The following is a 24936-nucleotide window of genomic DNA, read 5'->3' as shown; positions in this document are numbered from 1 at the left end:
GGGATAAATAAAATTATTTGAATTTAACTGTAGTGGGGATTGAGGAATAGCAGAACCAAATGTATTCATAACATCTTTTTTTTTTTTCAATTAAACAAGCAAAACACAACACAGTTTGATTTTCACCACACAGGGCCTTCACAATATGCGGTATTTTATTGTGAAATGTGGGGTTAAAGGTTAACCGGAAGTTTAGTTTCCCTGTTTCCTCGGGTCTTCCACAGTAAACATGGCGGCTGCAGCAACACCAACAGTCCCGGAGCGAACACCGAAAGCCGCGCCTCCGGGGCCGCTGCCGTTTGACTTCTCTGAGCCGCCCGTTATCGAGGGCTTCAGCCCGCTGCCGAGGTCCAAAGATGAGACTTTTAAAGAGAAATTTATAAGGAAAACCAAGGAGAACCCCTTCGTCCCGATAGGTGAGTTACACAAGCGGCACAACGCGCCAGAGGGAAGTTATACAAGCGCGTCCTTTAAACGACAGTCAGCTCACATCAATGATAAATACATTATATTAGCATTTAAAGCGCTGTCATACTGAATTAGCTCTGCTAGCTGTGTCAGCTAACAACAGAGTAGCTAAACTGTATTTTTGTTTGAGTCATGCTCGTCAAAAACGTGCTTATATTTTAGTTAAAGTTGTGCCAAATGTGTTTAAGTGCAGTGTTGCCCTGATGGAAAATAGTATTAAATGTTCAAGGTAAGCCTAAAAAAAAAAAAAAACCTGAAGTGTACTCTATGTACTGTACATGTGGTCTCCTGTTACAGGCTGTTGGTATCCTGTCCTCCAACCTTTTGGATAGAAGGAAGGTGCAATTCTCCTCTGTTATAAAGTTTATGATCATTATCTGTTTCATTGCCAACTAGGTTTTCACATATTTGATTTTGTGTTTTGGTGCGTACCAGTAAATTAACGACAAGCAGAAATATAAGATGAAAAAAGTACGTCAAATTAACAGTAGGTGTTAAAAGACAAATAAAAAGCAAGTGAAGCAAATCTAAACGATTATAAGGATGATAAAAATATGTTTCGTGTTATTTCAGTGTGACAGCTGCACAGGTTGTATATCGTCCCTGAACACTGCTTCCTTTCACATAGAGGAGAGGTGAAATCTAAAAAAAAGTTTATGGTTGCAGTATTTCTAAATAATTTTAAAATTGCTGACAGTGAAGTTTGTCAGTCTGTGGACAGAACTTTTGTTGAGTTTTTCTTGGGCATTTCACAGACTTCCATTCCTATCCACTTCATTGTGGCTGGTTGTAAGGATTATCAAAGATAAATCTCTTCAGAAATCAGCAAAACTAGTTTTCTGACTCTGATAAACACTGCTAGGGGCAACAACAACTGAAAAAGGGTTATGCCCCTTGATTTTTGTGCACGCACCCTTTCCTGTTGACTGCTGTCAAAGTGGTGTCCTTTTGTTTCAGTCAAAATGACCCTGACAGTCAACACATGTCTGAATAGGCTTTTTGTTGCACCAAACACACTGCAGTGTCCTTTTATGCCTCCATCTTTCCATTCTACACTGAACAAAAATATTAACGCAGCATGCAATCTGTTCGGACTTCCAAAGCAAAAATGTCAATTCCATTTTTTCTGCTTTGAATAGAGCTAAATTAAGCCAATTGTGCAGAAAAGGTTTTTGAGAGGTTCGGCTGGTGACAAATTCACCACCACTGAGTTAATCCACACTGTCGTCAGGTGTTGCTTTAAAGGACAGTGATCAGATTGGGTGAGCGGCACACAGACGCTCCTTTGATCAGCGACTATAAAAGACCTGCTTAAAATGCAGCTTTATTGAAATGAAACGAATGTACAGATGACAAAAGAAAGACGAGAGCAGGTTGTTGGCATGCTGGATGCTGGCATGTTGTAGCCGTAGTGATTTTAAGGATGTTGTCAGGCGCTTGAATGTCCACAACTTCACCATTTGTCATCTAAGAAATTGTTTCAGACAGCTCTCAACATGATCCTTCATTTCTTGTGATTTCTGGTCTATGACCTCACTTTCAGTCTGCTAATTATCATTTTTAATGTATTGCATACTTGGTTGTTTCATGATGCTGCATGTTTAAATACCTATTCCCCTATGTTAAGGCGAATAAACAGAATTTGTTCAAATGCTGTGTGTATATTCATGTTGAGCATATATTGCAGTACTTAAAGTATCTGCTCTTCACTTTTACCTTCAAGTCCTTGCATTGTCTTTAAGTTGCCTTTTTTTTCCAGGTTGTTTGGGCACAGCAGGAGCACTGATCTATGGTCTCCGAGCCTTCCATCAAGGGAAAACCAGACAGTCCCAGCTGCTGATGAGGGGACGTATCTTTGCTCAAGGCTTCACTGTCGTTGCCATTATTGTTGGCGTCCTGTCCACGGCTCTGAAACCCAAACAGTGAAGACGGACCAGTCCCACTCCTCTGCCACGGTCCGTTCAACTTGGAGTCAGACCAGATCCAACTTGGAATTGGACTGTTCGAATAAACTGAATGATTTATTATGTTCCCGACATTGTTCAGACACATATGTTGAGGCCAACATTATTTATTGCACAAAAACTGCTCATAGTGATAAAATATTTTTGCTCTAAGTTAGCAGAATCAGCTCCTTACCAGACCTAGTAAGCCAGCTGGACTTTTCTTTAACTGTGCTATAACAGCACCCCTTGTATTGTCATCATTGTTATATTTTATCACACCTGACTGTGTCTTCTGATATAAATTTTGATTTGAGCCTGGTCTCTTGTGTTTCAAACATCACACAGCTCTACTCAGGTGCCATCTACTCCTTACACAGCCTGTATTTAATGGGATGTAGAAAAAACAAAATCAGAGTTGCAATTAATTGTAAGCAGTTATGTGGACGGCGACACAGGTCAGGGTCAAGGTTCACTTTGAACATTAGACAGGATTTCATGTCACTTGAAGACAATGAAGGACTTTTAATGTATGAAAAACGCAACCACACTGTGAAATCACTTCACCTGTATGCAGAGAATTTCGTTATGCAGTTAAGTGAGAAATGGAACAGTGATTTAACATAAAGAATTAAACACAAAACTTACAGCTGCGTTTTTGTTAACACATTCTTGCCTCCGGATTTGTCACAGTCTTGTTTTTGTCACCTGAATGCTTTAAATCGAGGTCTATTCCACAACCTTCAGGAATATGCGACGGAAGTGGTGCAGGGCCACACATGCTTTTATTCAAGTGATCATCTCCAGGGAAGGGCTGCAAGGTGGTACGTTGGTTGGCATCGTTGCCTCGCAGCTATTAGGTCGCTGGTTTGCGTCCCAGTGAGGTTACCTGGGATCTTTCTGTGTGGAGTTTGCATGTTCTCCCTGTGCAGTGCGGGTTCTCTGGCTTCCTCCCACAGTCCAAAAACATGTCGAGGTTAATTGGTGATTCTAAATTGTCCGTTGGTGTGAATGTGAGTGTGCTTGGTTGTCTGTCTCTAAGTGTAGCCCTGTGATAGACTGGTGACCTGTCCAGGGTGTCCCCTGCCTTCACCCTGAGTCAGCTGGGATAGACTCCAGCCCCCCATGACCCTAGTGAGGATTAAGCATGTATAGATAATGGATGGATGGATCTCCAGGGCAGTCGCAGCATAGAAATATTCACACACAAACTGACTGAGGTGATCATACTCCACTGTTTTTATTTTCCAGTTCCCTTTTAACATTCACTTTTTCAGTATTCATAGAGTCCAAATAGGCAACATGTGAAACAATGTGCAGACATCACTGTTGAAATTGACAGCTTATTGTTTTGTTAAAATAAACCTAAAATGTGTTGGTGTAACTCAGTCGCTAAAATGAGAAACAAGCCGTAAATCATGTGAAATTTAGGTGATAGCAGAAATCTTTGGTTGTGATTTTTTTTTCTTCTTCTTTTTGCTAAAATCTTGCCTAATTGGAGAGAAAATCCATCTGGCTGAATACTCAAACTGGAGTAAGAGCTAGATCAAAAAGGCCACAAGCTTATTTATGTGTAACAGAAAAGTATGCGAGCTACCTTAAATATTGGGGATATAATACAACAAATGTGAACAAAGTGTTTGTGTTTCTACATCGATGAGAGGCATACGTGGTTACAATCTAATCCGCAGCAGTGCTTCATTAGTAAGTGTTTGACCAAAATGCAAATTTATAAAACAACTAAAATCTGTGCATCCAAAATATTGGCACAGGCATGCAATAAAGTTGACCTAATAACAATTTATAAGTTAAAGGGGAAAGGAAAATGTTGAACTTACAGTAACAATATTTTCTTAAGTGTAGCAGTGATGAAGCTGACCAGCTATAGGATGTTGTAACAATTGAGCAGTCCATCGTCTCACAAGAGCCTCAGGTTAAGTATATTACTTGAATATATTAGGCATCGAGAAAGGCAGGAGGGTTTTTTTGTTTTTTTTAAAGGTTATAAACATACCAGGAGTTTTATGGAAAAGGGTATACAAATTCTTCTGATGCAATGTGAGATTAAAAGTGAAAAGGCAATGTTTCTACAACAAAATTCTCCCCCCGCGGCGTCCTCTAGCGAGCTAGAGGCGTCTGTTTGAGAGAGATGAGGACCGAACGCATTCGAGAAACATCCTTCGCCTGCTTGTTGGTTTTGGGGTTGAAGTCACAGAGACGAGCTACTCTCTCCCATTCGGACCCCGGGCTGTCGCCGTCGCTCTCCGCCAGGAAGGCCTCCTCGGATGCCCTGCAAGTGGGGGAGGGAGATGATGAGCTGCAGTATTGGGAGGGATTTCAGAACCAAACATGGTTCAATCATACGAATAGCACCTGGGCACAAGATACAATACAGCTTCATGCATTTCTTTAAACTAATCATTCATACTTATCAATATTTCTTTGTATTTGCTGGAGACATGTTTGCTATTTGCCGTTATTTATAACCACATTGAAGAACGGTATCACAGTCAAATTAAAATGCAAGAAAAACCAAATCAGGCCTTCAGAAGCAGACTAGTGATTTTAGTGTTGGGGCATGCATCGGGTAAAAAGTGGCAATTCAGGAGGGGACAGGGCATACAACATTAAAAAAAGCATAAGAGTTCTAAACCTACACAAAGCCTATAACATCAGAGTTGGGCTGTTTGTAGAAAGCCTTGTCAGCAATCCTAGTACGCAGGCAAGGCCAAGAAAGCAGGAAAAAAAGAAGGAGAAAGAAGAACAGTTTCAGTGTCAAACAACAAGCTTAGAAAAGTTAGGGTCTAATGTGAAAGGATTATGAAAGTGACTGAGAAACAGCTCTAATGAGGTAGAAATACTTTAAATGCTACAGCACTGACTGTATAGTGTTTATATACCACGATAATACCTGGTTGCTATTAAACAAGCTTGGACTGGGTGAAGAATTTCAAGCAAATGCAGACCATTTGGTGCTGGACTGTAGCATGGATGGAAACTGTGACATTTGCTTTCTGGTGTTTGCATTCCTTCAAGCTTGCTAGCTTCCTGTTATCTCATCAGAGAGTTGTCTCTCAGCACTTAAAAAAACAAAACAAAAAAACAACCCAAAAACTAAAACTAGAGCTACAGATGCAGAGTGATACCGTGCCAGACTTGGACAGAGTCTGTTGGAAAGTGTGAGAGAAGAACTGGTTAGCTTGGTCAAGAAAAAAGGAAAGGCTGCGATATAATTGGAAGCACCAGACTAAAACAACAATCTTCGGGTTGTAGACAGACACAAGCAATAAACTAATTCTATCACCTTGGTTGGGTAAATTAAAGACAAATCCTGCAACTGTTTACATCACTTCTTAATCATTCAGTTGTAAAATATATGCAAACCTAACCAATATTATGATGTTGATATAGTTTTCATTTTGAACAATTCCTACTGAGAACAATTACATCCATCAGCTTGAGTTGTTGAGCTGAATGAAAGGAGTTTAGTGTAGCGATTACACTGGCATCATCACCAACTGTTACTTCTCTGCATGTTAACTGGGGAAATGTCAGACCCTAACCTGTTGTTGGCCTTGTTCTTCTCCATCTGCTCATTCTGGTGTACATGCCAATCCTCCAGCTCCTTTTTGGCTTTCTCTCTCCACTCTGCCTCTGCCGCCTTGGATGCCGAGTCTTGTTAGGGTGCAACGGCAGAAAACAACATCGGGAGTCCCCAAGCAAGGAGGAGGAGAAGAAAGGAGGGATTGACATATGATTAGCTTGATTTGTGTGACATGCTGCATTGCTCCTCTTCCATGACAAAATGGCGGAATCAGGTAAGAAGTGCATTGTGTATCATGACTGATGACCCCATGGGAACATGTTTGCTCACCTAATGCTTCAAGGCGTGTCTTCTGCTCCTCCCTCCACTTGCGTAAACTTTCTGGCTCCTGCCTCTGAATATCCACCTGGGCGATGGCTGCATAGTTGTCTGTTGGCCCATTGGACTCCTAAAGGAGGACATAAAACATTTACTCCATTATAAACAGATGTTTGATTAATACACAGGCCAGATGGTAAACCCATCACTTTTATTAACAACACATAAAGGAATCCAGCAACACACAAAAACATAGGAGAATGTATGTGATAGTGTTCAGAATAAAACTCAACCTTCCACCTGTGAAGAGACGCGTGGAAACACACTCACCGGGAACATGTCTCCATTCACCGTGGCAGGCTCGTCTCCGAAGTCGTCTAGCATCATGATTTTAAAAAAAAAAAAAAGACAAAACACAAGTTTAACGTTACGATCGGCTTCTTGGAGCTTTCCAGCTTGTCTTCCTCGCCATCTGTGGCAACTTCTGCTTTCTGTTACTACTTTTGCTCTGGAAGCGAATAAGACCTGAGAAATGCAGCTGCACCTGTTTGGCCACTGATGTTGTCTGAGCTGCTTTGTTAGTTATCAGGACAGGATTTTCCAGTGAAGTATTATCTTATTTTGGTCAGTTACCACCACACAACGTTACTACATGCACTTGTTGGGTTGTAAAGAGCGTTAGTAATGATGCTACATAGCATAACTCCAGGAGGATGTTAAAATACGAACGTACGTTGTTGGTGTACAAACAAACGTCGGCTAGCTCGGCTAGCGGCTAACGTCCTGTTAGTTACGAATGAGCAGTTCTGTCAATATAACATGACTGTATTTACAACCCTAATGTATCAGCGGGTGATATCCTTTTCAACAGATGGCCTCCGTGTCTTTGTTCACTAACTACGACCGGTCCGGTGCGAGTACCGGCAGACAGCCTAGCTAGCTTCAGTTAGCTCGCTAGCCGACATTAGCTCAGTGACAAACTTGCCATAGTTGGCCGGTTGCGGCGGAGACGGCTCCTGACCCCCGGCTCCTTCCAGCGCCCCAAACCCCTCTCCGTCGTTCTCTATCCCCGCTATCTCACTCTCCTGTTGGGCCAGGAAAGCTGCGGCTGGGTCCTCTTCAGCCGGGTGTGCTCCGTTGTCAGCCATCTTTCACAAAAGTGCACAAGTTTAAACTGAGCTTGGTAGGTTAAGCTAGCTGGAGTTAAAAACCACCAAAAAAGATTAGCCCACTTGTTCTGCAACGTTCAAACAAACAACTTCAATACTTCACCCGAGTACTACGCCGGTTTTAATAAACTGCTGCCAACAACGGGGCAAACAATCACATCGTCTGAAATAAACAATCTGAGCTTCGATTTAAGGCCCTCACTGATGATTCATGATTTCTTCACTTGTTCAGCCACTGTGATGATGGAGCAGGGGCAGCACCCCGAGGGTACCAGCTCCACTTCACTGGAGTTTGTCTCCATCTGCTGCCTGGACATGCATCTTACCACAGACACACCACTGGACCAGCACACAAACAGCACTGTGTCCAGGGCATTCTGTCTCAAAGGGATGTCTGAAATGCTGGAGTTAGTTTGCTTTGCACCAATACTACTACTCCTACTAAAAATAACAACAACACCAAGAAACTTCATGCAACTCAACATGCTCACATGAAAGCTTAAAAGTCTAACATTTAAAGTTTTACTTCAGTAAAATGAGCAAAATCTGCACAAGTATAAATGACTCTTAAAAAAGGAGACACGCAATGGCTCTTATTAATGGCCTATGATTAATCAAATTTATTTATTACATATTAATGAACCATTTGTTACAGATGAAGTCCCTTACAGTCTGTCTTATCAGAGAGATTACTGTGCATTTAAGTAATGGAGCTATTTTATACTATTTATAATGTACTAGCTGGAAAGTTTCTCCCATAACAATGCATCACATTTTTAAGCTAAATATACACATATATATTTCTATATTTTAGAGACATAAATGTAAAACTTGTGTGGAAATAATTTCTATTTTGACATTATGAGTTGTGATTAAAGTAAGAACAGTATCAGCACTGGGTATAAAGTTATTCTTATGCATTAGAAAGGAAATTATAAAGATCAAAATTACTAATGAGGGTAAAAATCCCCCCAAGAATGTAGTCTGTTAAAAATAAAATAAATATAAAATCTAAAAATATATAAAAAATAAAATAAATAAATAAAAATATACCTATGTATTTACTTTTAACAGACTACAGCTTTGCTATTAAAAAAATAACAATTACAAAAGAAAAAATAAAAAAGTAAAATGTGTCCTCTAATAAAATAAAACAACAAAAACAAACAACAACATCAAAAAAAAAAAAACTTTTGCAATTAAAAAAAAACAAACAAAAAAGTTATTTGAATTGAATTGAATACAGAATCACTGCCTTCAGGAAGGTTATAGAGTTTATTTTTTTAAACGGTTTTAATAGGTGTGTCAACTTTATGATTGTTTTTGTGGGATTTATTGTTGTTTCTGTTGCTCAAAGCTGCACTCTGTAAAATAAAGAAAATACAAAAATAAAATTAAATATTTATGTAAAATAAATCCGGCAGTAAACAGCTGCTGCCAACTTTATAATTATTTCGTAGGGATTGTTCTGTGGTGTTGTTGGGTTTATTCTCCATCCCATTTTCATTATATGCAAATCAGACTAAGTTGTTTTTGTGCTCGTCCATCACTCACACACCTGTGGCCACTTATGCAGCACCGTGAGGGTCAGATTTGCACTTAAAACATCCCGGTTCTGTTAACAACAAAAAAGCCCAACATTAGATCGGCATTGTGTGTTAGAAAGCGGTGGAGATACGAAGCAGCGGCGGCTCTTTGTGAAGCTCGGCCTCTCTCGGTTTATTGCCGGCTATGAAATGAAGCCGCGGCCCATGTGACTCCTGACGTTGGAGGCGAGCAGCTAAAAAGAATGTGAGGGAACGATCCTGCGCTCACCGGGGGGATCCACGGTGGCTTCCTGACGTCCGCCTCAAGGAAGTCCGACAAAGTTGCCTTACTTTTACCCACCGACTTTTTTTTTTTCTTATTCACCCGGTACTCGCGACTGACTCGTGATGTCTGGCGAACAAGGGGAGGGACAGGAGGTAAGCTAATTAATTGAACTTCTCACTGAATTCCGTCCGAACAAAACTTTTAACGGTTCCGTTGACGGTTTTTTTTAAGCTAGCTGCTGCTGCTGCTGCTGCTGCCGCCGTGAACCCCGCTGGGCTACAGCTGTGCTAACGACTTTTGCTAAATCCAAAACTTTTTTTTTTTCTCTCTCTTCCTCCACTTTTCGTCCTGCTTCTTCCTCTTGTGTTGTCAGTTTATCCCCCGGTGGTGTTCGCAGGATTCACGGTTCACAGCTTGCTCTTTAATTATCTGAGGCAAATTAACGCCCTGGACACGTTGAAATCATTTAAAAGTAAGCTATATAAGCTCATGATTGTGTAGCTTGTTCACTTGAAAAAAAAAAAAAGAAATAAGCGTGTAATTCCGTGCATTCGAGGATAATGTGAGCTCAAATTACAAATACAAGCTCCTATAGACATAATATAGGGGTTTATAAATAGCATATTCCATAAACAGAGACGTCAATTGCATACTAGCATATTTATTTATCCCTTCCTCCATATAGTGGGTGGTGTTTAATTAACTCCAGTGCATCCAGGTTCACGGCCTTATTTCCACTGTCTTAATATAATCTGTTTAAAACAGCTAAATAATCAATTTGCAGTGTGCTGTTATCACAAGTGAAATCTAACCTCCATTACCTGTTGCTGCTGCTGCTGTGCCTCTTTCTGTGTATTGTCTTAAGCAGTCCCGTTTTATAATTGATTTTCTTTGGCTCTTGCATTTCTCAGTAAAGAGGGGGGGCAATAATATGAGAAAACTAATTTGAGATTGTTGTTCATACAATCTAGAAAGAGCACTGGAAGTTCACCAGCACATAAATGAATACAAATGAAAATGATTTCCATTAAATTAGCAGATTTGCAGGCTTTATTGATGGATCACTTGAGGTGCTTGGCGGGTTGGTTTGTAATATTTTACACTAAACTAATATCTGTAAGGACACCATAGTTTTTTTTTTATTTTTATAATATGTGAGCTGCTCTGTTGCTTTAAGAAGTTGATGTTAAAATATAATTGCTAGTTTGGTTGTACTGTGTTTCATGCCCTCCAGAAAGAATGCAGCGTTCCATGAGCTTGGCTTCAGTTGTGGCCGTCTGTCGTCTCTCTGAACTTAAAAAAAAAAAAATCCACTGACTTTAACATGGTAGGCCTTTGCCAAAATCTCGGGGTAGTTGACGTTACCTCTCTCCGTCCTCCTCTACCCCCCTCTCTCGCTGTGACTCATGTGGGTGTTGGGCTGAAATAGTTTGGTGTAGTTTTACATTCCTTATATAGCCTCTGAGGAGTGAGCAGAGGCGAGGGCTTGCCTGTGTCACAGACGGCATCGGGGGTAGGGTTTGCCAACACAGAGAGAATCTGCTTGCCCTAGCTGACTCTCTTAGCCTTCTCCAAGGTTTGGGCCACCAGCCGGCCCTTGAGGACAAGGTAGGTTTGCATTATGGCATCTTGGTTAGATAGTTGTGTGTGTGTCATGGAGAGTAATGACACCTGGTGGGACTGAGGAGGAGGAAGGGCTGGAGTTGGGGTACACGAACAGAGGTCAGGCCTTAACTCCCCGAGTAAGAGCCTGTGACATAGTCCCACATCTCAAGTTGCCTTTGCTTCTTAAAATTACCGAGCTAGTTAGTGCGTTGACAGTCAGTGTTAGTTGTGGTTTACTGGTTAAACCGCTGTACAAATGATTTAAAATATTAACAAATGTCAGAGCAAGTTTTCAGTTTCTTTACTCTTTGAATTTCAGTTTAAGAGTGAATAAACTGAGTTTCCTATATTCACATTGAAAGAAAGAGGATCAGTTTTGTTCTTGTAGACCGGTGATGCAGGTTTTTTTTTACGAGTTTCGCATTGTAGTACAATTTGTTAAACTCTGATTCAGGTTCTGTTTTGATATACTCTCCTTGGAATATGACGCAAGCGGTGTGTGCTCATTTGTGTGTTGATAAATGTAGGAATGTCGTGTCCCAGCGGCAGCTCTGGCATTTTATTGTTCTGTGTGTTAATGCAATTAGCCTAATTCCCATACCCAGATCATTATTCCTAGCAAATGGCACATTTAACAAACTGTTGTAACATAGTTCTTCTTTAAAGTTCACTTTTCGAAGTTTAAGGTTATGCACTGTGAAAGAAAGTAACTGGAATGTCATTTTCTGCGTGGAATGCGTGTGTTTGTGTTGGAAACAAAAGCAGACAAACGGCAGCGAGGTTGCTTGGATGGAACAGAAAGGACGTATGGCCTTGAAAACCTTTTCCGGGCTTTCTGGCTAATTAAGACATTTCCTTCTCTCTCTCTCTTCCTCAAGGCTATGAACATGTACTCCGTTACCCTCAGCGGCCCGGCTCCTTGGGGCTTCAGGCTGCAGGGTGGAAAGGACTTCAGCATGCCTCTCACCGTGTCAAGGGTAAGAAAATGCTTTTGGAGTCCGCTTTTGTACTTTTCTGCATCTGTGCATCTCTGAAGTGTTTGCGCTATCCTTGATGATTTGCGTAGAAGGTCATCACATGAAGCCATTTTATGCTCCTCTAAGCTTCTGTGTGAACGTCTTGGCCTATTAACAAGAGCCTTTTAGCGTTAAGTACCAGCTTGGTCATCACATAATGACCCAAGCCTGAGCATATGCGTATTATCTCGCGTTTTATTGAGCATGCACAGTCATGTAGTAAAAGAGCTTATCTGCAGACTGTGGAGTTTATTTTCATATTACTCAAATTTTAATGGCTTACATCCCAGCTCTTACCCAGTCCGTCTTCACATGCAGTCCCTTTGCATGAATAGCATTCGCTGGTCACAAGGACGTGGTGTCACTTGTTTCACAGTGCTGTGTACTCTCCATGTTAGGTCACCAACTCTTCACTGAATGAATTTTCAAATACTCCATAAACTACAGTTGCGAGTGCAGCAGCCACTTTCCAGGCCATATAAGTGCAGCGCTGCTTTGCCTGACAAACATACAGACTCACACTTGCAGCCACACGCACGCACAAAATCATTCCAGCTTTGCTGCCAGATATTGCGCACACAGATCCTGTTTTCCTTTCACATTTAGCGTTGTGTTTCGAGCTCAGGGGCTGGGCTGATCTATAAGTGTAAGACTGACTTGTGTTCATGAATTAATTCTTGAGTTTTGTTCAATGTTTGTAGCTTCCTGTTTCAGTGAGGATAATCTTGGACCCCACATGTGTGATTAACATCATGATTCATTTGAGCTCTCAGTCTTTTGTGGTTGCTAAAAGGTTGCATAGTTATAATAGAGGGGTTTTCCTGCATAGAGGAAGTTTTGACAACCTTCAAAGAGGTTTTAACCAGTGCCAAAGTAAAATCACCAATGTCCAAAATGTGAAAATTGAGAATAAAAAAAATGGATATACCTTTTTAAATCACGGTTTTAGCTGCACTAGCAAGTGGTCAGAAATAACAGGAAAATGCACGGATTTCAGTCAAATATGGTAGCACAGACTCGTTCCTTTTTACTGTCCGTGGATCAGTATGTTTACTGTGTTTTATAGTCACCCCCCAGAGGCCCATTCTGAGCCAGGAAAAACCCTGTAATTGAACATTAAGAGGAAACACAGCAATCAAATGCTCTGTTCTGTGTTGCTTTGATTAATTTGCTGTGCTTTGTGTTGTAGGTAGCATCACATTGAGGATGTGTGTGTGTGTGTGTGTGTGTGTAGAGCTGACGTAATGTTGCAGCGAGGGCAGCAGTTATCACCAGCCTTGTCAGTACATGTCTTGTATTTGCCGTGCTTTCTGGCAGACATCGCAGTAAGAAACACAATGTTCCCCTTGGATTCTTGACAAGAAACATTTTCTTCTACCCATAAAAGACCAAACAGATGTAAAAACCTCATCTGATGAATGGCCCCAAACAAAACAGGTATTCTGGGCGGGATGTAGCCGTTGACTTAGAAGAATTTCAGTCTCGACAGGCAGGTTGCACTGTTGGGTGAATATCAATGGATGACTCAGGGGTTCCAGTTGAATTATCTTGACTAATCAAGTGGTGTGGGAGGCCAGTCTTTCTGCAGCCCAGGTACATTTCGCATGCTGATTATTTTCCCTGCTGACAGAAAAATATGTTTCATATTTTCAAAGCTTTTCTCCCCCAGCGTGGTCATAAATTTTTGCCAGACTCGGGTTATTCTAAGCAGTTCGCTGTGAGATTGATATTAGCTCCATATCTGAAAACAGCCCTTCTCAGCTTGGAGCCTTAACGACTGGTCAGTGGCTAGTATTTGTTGCATGTTCCAGCAGACGCCGGGCCTCAAGGTGCAGGAGTTATAAAGATGTGACAGGCATGCTCTCTCTTTACCTCTCAGGGACTGTTAACTCTCGTTGTGATTGTCATAAAAGAAAGGACAGTGAATCCCACAGTTGGAGGGGGATGAAAACGATCCAACAAGGGGACGTAAACCTCAAAGATATACAGCATTCCTTAGTAACAGGAGGAAAAGTCAGGTCTGTACATACTGGGTGAACATTAGATGAATGTAGCGGGTGGATGGGTGGTCTTTCTCTACTGGTTCGGAGCTTATGAGATAAGCATCTCAACACAGACAGTCGTCAGTTAAAAGTGATTTACAAAATGAAGAACATGTGGAGTGACAGGACAAAAGGCTCTTCAGACACTCGGGGAAGCAAAAGAGATTGCAAATGATAGCTGCTGGAAGATCAATGCGTCTAAGTGTTTTCTGTAAAGATTAGATGACGATTAGCATTGTTTGTTTGAGACTCGGTTTCTTAAAGCTGATGTTTTTTTTTTGATCGTTTGGTCACGCTGTGGTGTAATAACATTGAGGATAGCTTTATTTTTTTTTTAATTAGTCTGTTTTTGTTGCACTGCAGATAGGTATTCTGATTATCTTTGTATTGATTTGCAGAGTTGTGGGTCTGCGACTCGTTACCTCCTGTGTGTGTGTGAGTTGGTGCTTTAGTTTCCATGCTATACAAATGTTCTTGTTTCCTTCCTCTGTCTGTGGGACTGGGAAGCTATGCTTTCTCAGCATTCCAGGGATTTTTCTCGTATCCACCCTGTTGCTGCCAACAGACAATCCTGTTGTCTCCTTTCTGTGTCTAATACGTCCTCCACACTCACTTTTCTCATACTTTTGATGGACTCCTCCGATCTCAAAGGAATACTTTCCCAGTGAGATCAGAGGAGCGATGGCCATTATTTTTAAGTCACTGTGAAAGGGAGGAAAAAACAACTTTTTGACCTTAACATAATATCTACATCCATTTATCAGTTGAGAAAATATGTACATATCTTGTATTTGGCTCATTAAATATCAGTGTTCTGCTCTGGGGGCTCAGCTTAATCTCCTTTTCGTTTCCATGAGTCGATATACACACATTTCTGATGAGTAAAATCATCAGACTGTTCATGATCATTTACCATACTGAGGGGAAAAAACTGCCAGAAAGCCTGTTTTTTATCAACCTGACATTATAAAACTGAGAAAGATGCTAGTCACAGCCATGCATGCATGTAAATAGTCCTCACTTCATGGCCATCCTCTCGACATCACTTTAACATGGGATGGATGCTGCTCGGCTTTGGTGAGCATAAATTTTTATTAGGGTTGAAAATTTAATGTTACTGGCATTGAAGTAAGATTTAAAGGGACAGTCCTGCTATTTAGCATCGCATTTCCATGAAGTTGGCGGGTTTGCGATAGACAGATTTAGAAATTGGTCAAAATTAAAGCAGCAGAGGCAGAGATATTTTCAATTGTAGTCTTATGTATGAGTCAAACTCCAGACACAAGGTCCTACATTTTCCATAATGCAGTTTGATGGGGTCTTTTGTTATGTCCTTAATGCAATGTGAATGCTGTGTCTTTCACAGTCGACATCACCAGATCGTAATGCAGGATTTCTGACATGAATTTGTAGTCTTTTTCAACGACATCATCGGACTTCTTTTCTCAGACATAGTAAAGCTCCCACAAAGCCACAGAAGACATTATTCAGATGTTTTCATGATATGAGTGAGGCTAAGCTTGACTAGTAAACAGATTTTCATGTTTGAAATCCACTTCTTTAGCCAAAAACATGTCTTGATCAGGGGAAAACTCACACTTAACTGTAAGTGGTACTCGTGTAATATAACTCTGTGGTCATGGTAATAGTGGGCCAGCTTTTGGTCGTACTTTCCTCCACATTTCCTCCTGACCTTGAGAAGATGGAGATTCACTTTAGTCAAGTTGTGTCTCTCTTTCCACATGTTTGCGCCAACATCCTGTTTCAGTAGGAAAGGCATAAAATTTAGGAAGCAAGACGTCGTCGTAATTTCATGCCGATTCAATTGAGCGCACCGCACTCTGTTGCAACCCAACAACTCCTCCGAGAGGTTTGTCCATATATCTGCCCCAGATCTCGTGCCATTGCGATTCCATAAACATTATGATACCATAACTGAGCCTCCTGAGCACCATCTGGTTCCTATCGGCGAGCACATGCCACACCACTGAAATCAATGTTCAGAGGAAATTACCAATGATGTCATGTCAATAAGCGAGCGGAGAGGTTTGTGAACGTCTCTCCACCACCACAGCTGGATGTGTCATAGAGTCTTACATTACTGTTTCTCAGTGTGTCTGACTTGGAGGCCATCTGTTGCGTTATCACTGGTATTCTCCTAAACACTCCCTCTGTCTTTCTCACCACACACACAGACACACAAACTCTGGGAAAGGAGGCCCGTTAGAGGGCTGAATTAATAATTCAGTATGTGCTGATAGATTGGCCGCAGGGGGCATTTCTTCTGCTCGGATGTAAATGTCTTGTGTTGTGAGCAGTGTTTTAAGGTGAGTTAGTGCTAGGTGTTCCACTGCAGTCATTACAGGGGGACCACATACTTGCAGGTTTGGTTTTCCATTTCTCAGAGTGATATTTATGGCTTTGCATCAGCTGCGCTGTGTGAGTGATGTAAGGACAGACTGTCTCTCGGCCCCCAAATAGCCGTGGAAAGAATAAAAGTGAGCTGGTGCAGAGTTACTTAGCCAGTATATCACCAGCTGCAGATAAACTTTAGCGCATTATTAGTTCAAACAAAAACAAGCGGCTGCGAGCCAGCATGAGGCCCTGGCTCACCTGTAAGGCCACTCACCAGGAGCCCTTCAGAGGTGAATTCAAGGCATTGCAGTTTGAAAGGTTGGCTAATACTTTGAAATGTGATAGCATACCAAAACAGCTCTGACACTGTGCTCTGCCAAAAAGCCTTGAAACATACCAGTAACTGTTGACTTTGGTGGCCATCCCTGAAGTTGTGAAGACTTTATGTTGCACAAACGTGATGCCATACGAGTGAATCACATTTGCACCAAATGATGTGTAACATGACGAACCTGCTTCTCGCTTGTATACAAAAGGAATTGTCAACATGCTATCTTTGTGATATGGCTACACCATCATGTTAAATCCCGTGTAAACGACGTGTTTTGCAAGAACAAGAACATGTTTTGCACTGTCCTTCGCTGTATTGACAAACTGCTGGAGGGAGGAGGACGAGGTGGGTATAGGGTTTCTGTCCGCCCCCTACCAACCAAAGGTCTGAGCGCAGCAACTTTAACTGCTGCCTTTTCAAGTGAGGGAGCAGCTGCACTCTGAACCTGAGCCAGAAGCACAGGTGTCTATGTCCATCAACACAACCCGCATAGACACACATGCACGTAAGATGCAATCTGCAGGCTTTATAGCTTTGTATATTTACTTCTTCTTTTTGATATCACAGCACATTTAAAAATCTGCAATACACACTATAATGGTGAGGTAGTTGTAAAGTGTCTACATAAAGTGCTGGACCACCATGACCCCTCCAGAACATCGTCGGTGCTCCTTGGCAAATGTTTTTAAAATCTCTGAAAGTCTCCTGGAGGTATAAATAGCATTCTTTAAAAAGATATTTATTTATTTTGTTCTGTTGATGGTGTTGGAGAGCACTCTTGACTCTTTCCATTGCACTTGCTAAATCGCTAAATGTACCTCTTACAAGGAGCTTCTCCTTCTTCAAGAAAATGCTGGGGTTTTATTCTAGGCCGCATTTGTATTTACCACTATCCTGGCTAACCTTTGAATACCGCTGCTTTTGAGTGGAGTGTTAACTTTGTTAGCAGTAAACATCCCCCATGAGACTTTGACAGTGCTTCTGTGGTTTAAACTAATAGGGAATATTGTTGTTTAATACTAATTAAATAATTGTTTTATGTGTGCAAAATTATGAGATGGTGAAGTTTTACTATCCAAGAGACTAGAAATAAAGGAGGCAGGATTGCAGCTCCCTGTAGAGAACCTCGGTGGCGTTATGCCAGACTATGGCCCTTTTCTCAGAATCTGTCACATGCGTCCAAGTCTACTTGTTTTTCTCTAGTGTAAGCTGCTAAAACTCTTTGAAGTTCTTTCTAAACTGGAGAAATTATTTCTTTCTTAACCCCTCTAATTGCTTCCAGTGAGTGCAAATCAAAGGCAATTAAAGTGATGTTTGAACTTGGCTGTAAAATATGTGTAACTTGGACTGCCTCAGAGGAATGCATTACTTCCTATTTTTAGCTTTGCCATGTTTTGATTCAAGACCAGCTCTAACGTCGCTGTCTTTCCGGGGATGCAGAGTAGTTTTTCCAGCCAGAGCTGTCATCAGTTTACGGAGTATATTACCTCCCCGCTCGCACAAGTGTTTATGTTTAATGTGCAGAATCAAAGCGGCAAGTGCGGTGGCTTAGCTGAACATGGCAGAAAACTATTGATTGAACCGCTGAGTCCTCTGAGCTTTTGATGAGCTAACATTTGCAGGGATCCGTGACATCAGAGAGTAATCCTAATAGGGTTTTTTTTTTTTGTTGTTGTTGCCAGAAATCCTGGCACTCGCTCACTTATCTGATGCTGAACACTTTGTTCTCCAGTTATCTGAGAATTTGACACAAGTCTCGAGTTTCATTAAGCCGCATGGGCAAGCTGACTAAGCCCTTACTAAACATGATTTGGCATCTCTGCTCTGGATATTAGTGGCGTTAGAGGACATGGCAGACAGTGCATTATGTGCACTTGTGCAAAAAAACATTACTGCCTGTATAGACTATGTCAGGTTCTTCTTGTTGTAACAAGACTCCAGCTCTGACTCAATATGTCTGCGGTCTCCATGACAATATGACACGATGATGTCATTCTTTTGTCAGTCGGTGACTTACCTGGGGGAAAAAAGTAGATGGTTCGTTCCAGTAAATGATGTGACTATTGGTAGCATATGGTCTTTGTCTGCACCTATCACGAGTTTGTCTCATGCTCTTAAATCACATCTGCAGTAAATCATATGCTGCTGACTGATGACATCATGGTGACCCATAGTGCCTCTTCCTGGTAGCGTTGAGTGAAGCAGACCCGGAGACACTCAGACTCCCCGACTTGATGATTAAGTGTGAGCAGACATTACCGCAAAGTCATCAGAACGCAATATTTCGTCTTTAAATGTCCTTCATTTTGCTTTGAACTTCTGATATGTATGAGATAATGGTGGGCTGTGTTGGTAGACAATGAGGTTTTAAGTTCCCTGTGGCCTGATGACTGGAGCATGAACTGATGATGCAAATATTGCAGAATCTGATCTAATTGGTCAGTTAAACTATCAGCATTGTGGTTTTTGTAGTTACTGAAGTGATACAACAATGCTCCTTGTTTCTGTTATCACTGCCTTCTCCCTTTTCTGCACAGTGTTCTAAAGCCTGTCTAAATAATTTCGTTTTCTTCTCCTGTAGCTGACGCCGGGTGGAAAGGCAGCTCAGGCCGGTGTCGGAGTGGGAGACTGGGTGGTGTCCATCTGTGACGCCAACGCCGAGGACATGACCCACGTGGAGGCACAGAACAAGATCAGAGCAGCAACAGACTCCCTCACCCTCACCCTCAGCAAGTGAGTCGTCTGGTTATGCATGATGCAACCAAACGCTACATGATCACTCACCCTCCATTTAATCTCATTCAAACAGCAGCATAAATTTCCACACAACACGCACCCTCCTGCATTCTTACTTGGCCGCGATGAGATAAAATAATGTCCTTGAAATTTGCCCCAATATGACAGATAGCTGGAAAATACATTAAAATTATCATTACACACATTCCATTATTTTACTTCCCCAAGGCTTAAATTAGTTTTAGATTTGGACCTGACTCAAATTCATTTTTACTCCAAAGTCATAACCCCACTAGTTTATACTGTGGAAAAAAGTAATTATTTCTGCCAGGGAGGTTATGTTTTTGATCCTGTTTGCCTCTTTGGCTGTTACAGCAGTTAGCAGAATATTTCAAGAACTACTGAGATTTCAGTGGGATTCGGTTACTTCATGAGCCAAAAAAGAACTGCAGGTGCAGATAGAACTACAATATGGCAATTTACAAAGCATTTTCTGCCTTTGCTCATCAATCCTAAATTGTGAGGTTTAGATGAAAAAACAATTTTCCCAGACTCTTGGTGTGACCCATATCTTTCCTGAAGGTGTATCCAATTCCGCCTACACAGATAAGACAGTTTTACAACCTGCAGGTTTATTACTCCCTCTACAAACTTGGAACTGTGAAAAGCATATTTAAGTGGTCAATTTTTTTTTCGTGTTTTTTTGTGTGTGTCCCGTGTCCCAGAAATGTTTGTTAGTATGGACTAGTTGAAACAAACTACTTATTAGTGCCTTGTGAATATGTATCTACATTCATGTGACAGGTGCACAATTCAGCCTGGAGTGATCCTGCAAACTCTGATTGCATTCTGCTTAGAGGTGCAGTCAAGTACAATGACTATAACTCAGTGGTCACTAATTCTACGAACTTGAAAATTTGCACAATTGAACCGCGTACATAGCAGCTATTTCCAGGAATTGAAGTGTTCTCAAAAAATTCTGCATTATTGTCCGTCACTGCGCGTGTTTTGATGCCGGTTCAAATCGTGATGCAGGTTAATAGCCTCTCAGCGTTATCATTTATTAAAGTAATCAGATGATTGTGTGATACTGGCAGACACACACGCTCTCTGAATCCTTTCTAGCTTACATTTATCAGTAATATTCTGTAGCAAGAGCAGGAGTGGGTAGTCTGCACTTAGCAGCAGATATGCATGCCAGCTGCTGTGAGTGGATATACTGGCTTTTGTGTTCTGTTCAAATAAACCATTTTCAAGACAACCTTGGGAACCTTACATTAGGCCTCAACTTTGTAATGAAATTAGAGAAACTTTCTTCAGATTAAAACACTTTGTCGTTAAGTGCGAGCCAGGAAAATCAGTTTTTCTTTAAAATTTTGCTCAAGTAATTTTAATTAGCACTGAATAACCTTCCTATAGGCAGCACTTATACCTGCTCAGAAAGCTACCACCAGAAACTCTTGACAAACTATCTCTGTAGAGTCGAAGCCAAAATGCTTCATCAGGAGCTTAATTGTAAGAAAAAGATTTTTTTTTCCCAAAAGAAAGACGAAATGTAATCATTCAAGAACCTAAAACCCTTCAGAAAATGAGAAGGTATTGGCTTGTTAAGTAATAAAGATGAACCTGCCGCTGTCATGGGACTCATTTTAATTTTGTGATCCTCATAAGTAAAAAAGAAAAGAGCTGTTTTATCTTGTTCACTTTATTGTTGCCTGCCAAGAGACTCGGCTTTTCAATTCTTACAGATCTTCTTTATTCACTTTACGTGGCTGTCCAGAACTCAGAGCAGTAACAGTTTCAGATTTAGCGATCCAGCTGAATGTTTGCTGCATGTTATTTAATATATTAAATGAAATTTCGCTACTCTGACCACAACATCCAGACTGCCTGCCCATTTTTACTTCCTTATTTGTACTGTGTTAATTGGGGTTTTTGCAACATCAAAGCGAGGGGGCAGAAAACATGTATTTCTTAGTTATATAAAATAGAGATGCAATGATTGGTTGATTAATCCATCAGTGGACTGACAGAAATCTGCTCCGTGTGAAAGCTGAATAATAATTTTAAGCAAAAAAATACCAATCACTGGTCAGTTTCTGTTACTTAGATGGGGAAGAGTTGTGCTTGTTTGTGTCGTATATGATCGTAAGCTGCATGTCTTTTGGTTTTGGGCTGCAATTTTCTGGCATTTCATCAATAAAATGTCCAAACACTTGCATGGTAGGTTTACTGGTGATTCTAATTTGGCTGTGAGTGCGCATCTTGTCCGTCTCCTCGCGTTAGCCCTGCGGTGGACTGGCAAACTGTCCTCATCTCTCATGGAGATTGAGAACACATTTTTTGATTGTGGTGTTTCTGCTGCTAGTCTTGTGTGTAAAATGAAGTTTTATGTTATTTTTTTTTTCTTCATAAAGCCAACAAAATGTACTCCTGATATATTTTTTCGGTGCAGAAACAAAATAAAAAAAACGATTTTCCCCTCTCGCCTTTATCTCACAGGGAGTGGTGTAATATTTTGATAGACCTGTAATAAGCCAGCATGTTTACTTAACACCAGCCATACTTCTCCTAGACTCTGCGGTTTGCCTCCTCCATTTCTCATCTCCTTGTGGAGTCCAGCTATTGTAAACATTTCACATTCTTCTGCTCTTCTTTTTTTTTTTTCTTTTCTCCACCAATGACTCCCTACCCATGAATCCCCAGCCTCCTCTCTTCATCTCACCCCGTCCTATTGTTATTATATTGTAAGAAAAGCAAATATTGTTTTCCTGAAACACTTCTCAGAGAGGGAGCGATTGTCAGTTTTATTTATTCGTATCTTGGCTGCCATCCACAGTTCTTTTATGTCAAGAGAGGAGGACAGCTGCACGGTGATGAGATATGGCCTATTGTTTGGTTTAGTGTCTCATTTTGTTCAGCACCAATGATCATCTTGTGTCTTTTTTTTTATGGGAAAGGTTTAAGCTTTATCCAGAGCCTTTTATAGGGAGCGGAATCCAAAAAAATATGGGCAATAGATTTTCAGCTTCAAAGGAAGGAGATCATGCCGCACCTACAGGGACACATTAGGTCCGTATTTCAGTGTTTCACTGACAGTGATTGGCCTACAGGGTTGTGGTTGGAGTATTTCGCCGATGTGTGAAAAGTTGATTACAGTATCATGGGAGAGGTTTTTTTTTTCTTTTCTTTTGCGATGAAATTTCTGGCTTTATCTAACATCAGCTTGGAAGACAAGCACGCATCAGCTAAAATAAGTGATCCATGAAATAAGGTAGGAAATGATCTCATGCAGTATGCATATAGAGTTTCAACACGGGTCAAACTCGGCCCAGGCAAACTAATTTCTTCCAAGAAACGGCGACTTAATCAACTCCACATTTGTTCGTTTAAGTCCAACGTGCCAAAATGCAGAACAGAACAAAAGTACAGTAACAGAACAGCAATCGCACACATTCCTTACGTCCCCGGTTTCATGTGTGACTCATCAAATTGTGGGTTAACGTAAGCTCAGGCACTATGAATGTCACATTGATTTGTCTTCCCAGAAACGTGACATGTACAGACATGCCGGTATGCCCTCCCTTCACTCCTCTCTCTATCTAGTCAGCCCTGTTGTCACTCTGTCTTTAACGTCGCTCTATCAGAGGTTAAGCAGGCGGTGGCATGAGCGCCTCTTCATTTTGTCATTGTCACAGGAAGTGCTGCCCATTGTTTTGTGTCTGATTACAGCCTGAAAAAATGAGGGCGACTGCAGGGCTGCTTCACTCTACTTTAACCATTCCATAACCTTGTGCAGCATGCAAACATCGGCCGTGATGGTAGTGATTTATGTTTGGTTATTTATGGTGCCGACAGCAATGTAAAGCAGGGCGCCTCCATTTTTAATGTGTAAAGATATTTTAACGAATGTCATCCCGTGTTGCTTCAGTCAGCAAAGGCACTGCAGTAATGCGATTCCTGGGATTAGAGTTAAGAAGTGTACGACGTTGTGGCGGCTTCGTGGGTGAATGTGCGGACAGTTCTGGAAAAGTAGTGACATTTTGATGTGTGTGTGGTAGAAAAACGCAACTAGTTTTTTTTCTTTACAAGTTTGTCCCATTATATCTTTCACCTGTACCATGCTGCTGGTGAAGTGTTCAGATGTAGGATGTAGAAAATACTACCAAACAGTCCATTTTACTCGTTATTTAAACCACATTTTTACATATGAAAACAGTGTTGAAGTTATAATCCAAACTGTCAGTTGTAAATACTCTGAATCCTTTATATTTTATACGCACTGAATATTTATAACTGATATTCAGAATGCCTTCTCTTTCATTCAGGCATCGGAGGAGTTTAATAATATTAATAATCAGAATTTGTGCAAGTTATTACTGAACTCCTATAAGCCATTTACAGTGTTGTGTGGGATTTCATGTATTGCTTTATCTTTCACCTTGATTAAAACTGGTACCAGCGTGTTCAGACTATATTTATCACAGATTTTGCCGGTGTAATTTAAGTGCAGTAGAATGCGGAATATTAGAAAATGTCACGGTGTAATTGTGTGTCAGAAATAGTGTTGCAATATTAATTGTGAATAAATTGGAATAGGCATTTTTCTGTATAATCTACTCATACGTTGTTTTGTTAATATAAAAACATAGGAAAGGAGATTTAAAATAGCAGCATCTTGTTCAGGAGGCTGCATAAGCACAACTCCAAATTGCAACTTTGCTTATATAGTAATAATACGCAGTGTTTTTAATGAAACAAAGTTTTAATGACTGCCTTTCTTTTCTGTCTTTAGAGCTTTCAAAGCGGGTGGAGACCAGAAGGTAAGACTGAAACACTGAGCTCACCTCTGTAGGAACACCTGGATGGTTTGGCATGGTCCACCGTGACACTGAATTTGAAACTTCCCTTAAGCGTGACTCACGATTGGATTCAACAGTCTCTTATGTCACTTTGTGTTTAAATTCATCTGAATCACCTGCGTTGCCAAGTTCTCACAGAGTCCATGCACTGTGCATTAGCCAAGCATCAGTGAGTCGCTAAATGAGTTGTTTGCTGGATGGAGTGTTGTGAATGTTGCTTTTGGAATTTCCTGTAGGTTATTTTGTAATGCCTTGCACAATCCCTGATAGCAGATAAGTACTGATGCATTTGGTTTGTCAAGCCTCGAGAGAGCCACTTGTCCAACTGATTAGTTTTAATAGTACAATCGTGTCATGAACTGCTTTGTGCTGCACGCTGTTTATAAGCAGCTGGCACATGATACAAACACAAAGTCAGTGTTCCATTTAAGTAGGTGTACTTCTGCAGTCCATGCATAATGCTCAGTGCAAAATCTCATTAGTGAGACATGTCAGTTATATATGACAGTTTCTTACTTTGAGCATTTTCATTTTACCAGCAGTAGCAGATTACTTTGGCCAGTCCTTGGCTGACTGCCAACACAAATAAAATGGCTGTGTTCACACTTCTTAAGCACTTCTTCCATGTAGAGAAAAGCCTTCAGGCTTTGACAGAGCTGCTGCTGCAGTACGGAGTAATCATTTGCTATGAGAAAATATTGGCCTGCAATGGAGAAGCTTGGGATTGTGCAACAG

General features: G+C 41.0%; 3 protein-coding genes across 7 annotated transcripts in view; 2 read left to right on the top strand and 1 right to left on the bottom strand.

The window, feature by feature from the left end:
* Positions 1-201: 201 nt before the first annotated feature.
* Positions 202-3064, top strand: higd2a (HIG1 hypoxia inducible domain family, member 2A). Its single transcript, XM_008293195.1, has 2 exons — positions 202-416; positions 2228-3064. Exons 1-2 carry the CDS (start codon positions 230-232, stop codon positions 2392-2394), a joined length of 354 nt encoding a protein of 117 aa, XP_008291417.1. The 5' UTR covers positions 202-229; the 3' UTR covers positions 2395-3064.
* A 563-nt stretch (positions 3065-3627) lies between these two features.
* Positions 3628-7684, bottom strand: cltb (clathrin, light chain B). Of its 5 annotated transcripts, none has more exons than XM_008293191.1 (8): positions 7506-7684; positions 7259-7421; positions 6604-6650; positions 6286-6403; positions 5975-6086; positions 5558-5578; positions 5069-5122; positions 3628-4701 (listed from the first exon to the last, which is right to left on the bottom strand). In XM_008293191.1, exons 2-8 carry the CDS (start codon positions 7419-7421, stop codon positions 4530-4532), a joined length of 687 nt encoding a protein of 228 aa, XP_008291413.1. In that variant the 5' UTR covers positions 7506-7684; the 3' UTR covers positions 3628-4529. The 5 variants fall into 5 exon arrangements, with proteins under 5 accessions (XP_008291413.1, XP_008291414.1, XP_008291412.1 ...); XM_008293192.1 differs by having other exon boundaries at positions 7645-7669; XM_008293190.1 differs by having other exon boundaries at positions 7259-7684.
* A 1546-nt stretch (positions 7685-9230) lies between these two features.
* pdlim7 (PDZ and LIM domain 7) overlaps positions 9231-24936 on the top strand; it is a 31493-nt gene continuing 15787 nt past the window's right edge. Inside the window, exons 1-4 of the mRNA XM_008293220.1 lie at positions 9231-9406; positions 11738-11836; positions 19185-19336; positions 24135-24162. Of these exons, the coding sequence (XP_008291442.1) occupies positions 9377-9406; positions 11738-11836; positions 19185-19336; positions 24135-24162 (309 nt within the window). The 5' untranslated portion in view covers positions 9231-9376. The remainder of the gene's footprint in view (positions 9407-11737; positions 11837-19184; positions 19337-24134; positions 24163-24936) is intronic.

Source organism: Stegastes partitus, unplaced genomic scaffold (genome assembly GCF_000690725.1).
Source record: "Stegastes partitus isolate 25-593 unplaced genomic scaffold, Stegastes_partitus-1.0.2 Scaffold865, whole genome shotgun sequence".
Lineage (NCBI taxonomy): Eukaryota > Metazoa > Chordata > Actinopteri > Pomacentridae > Stegastes > Stegastes partitus.
Note: the sequence above shows the minus strand (reverse complement) of the source record. Positions and strands in the feature narration are given on the sequence as shown.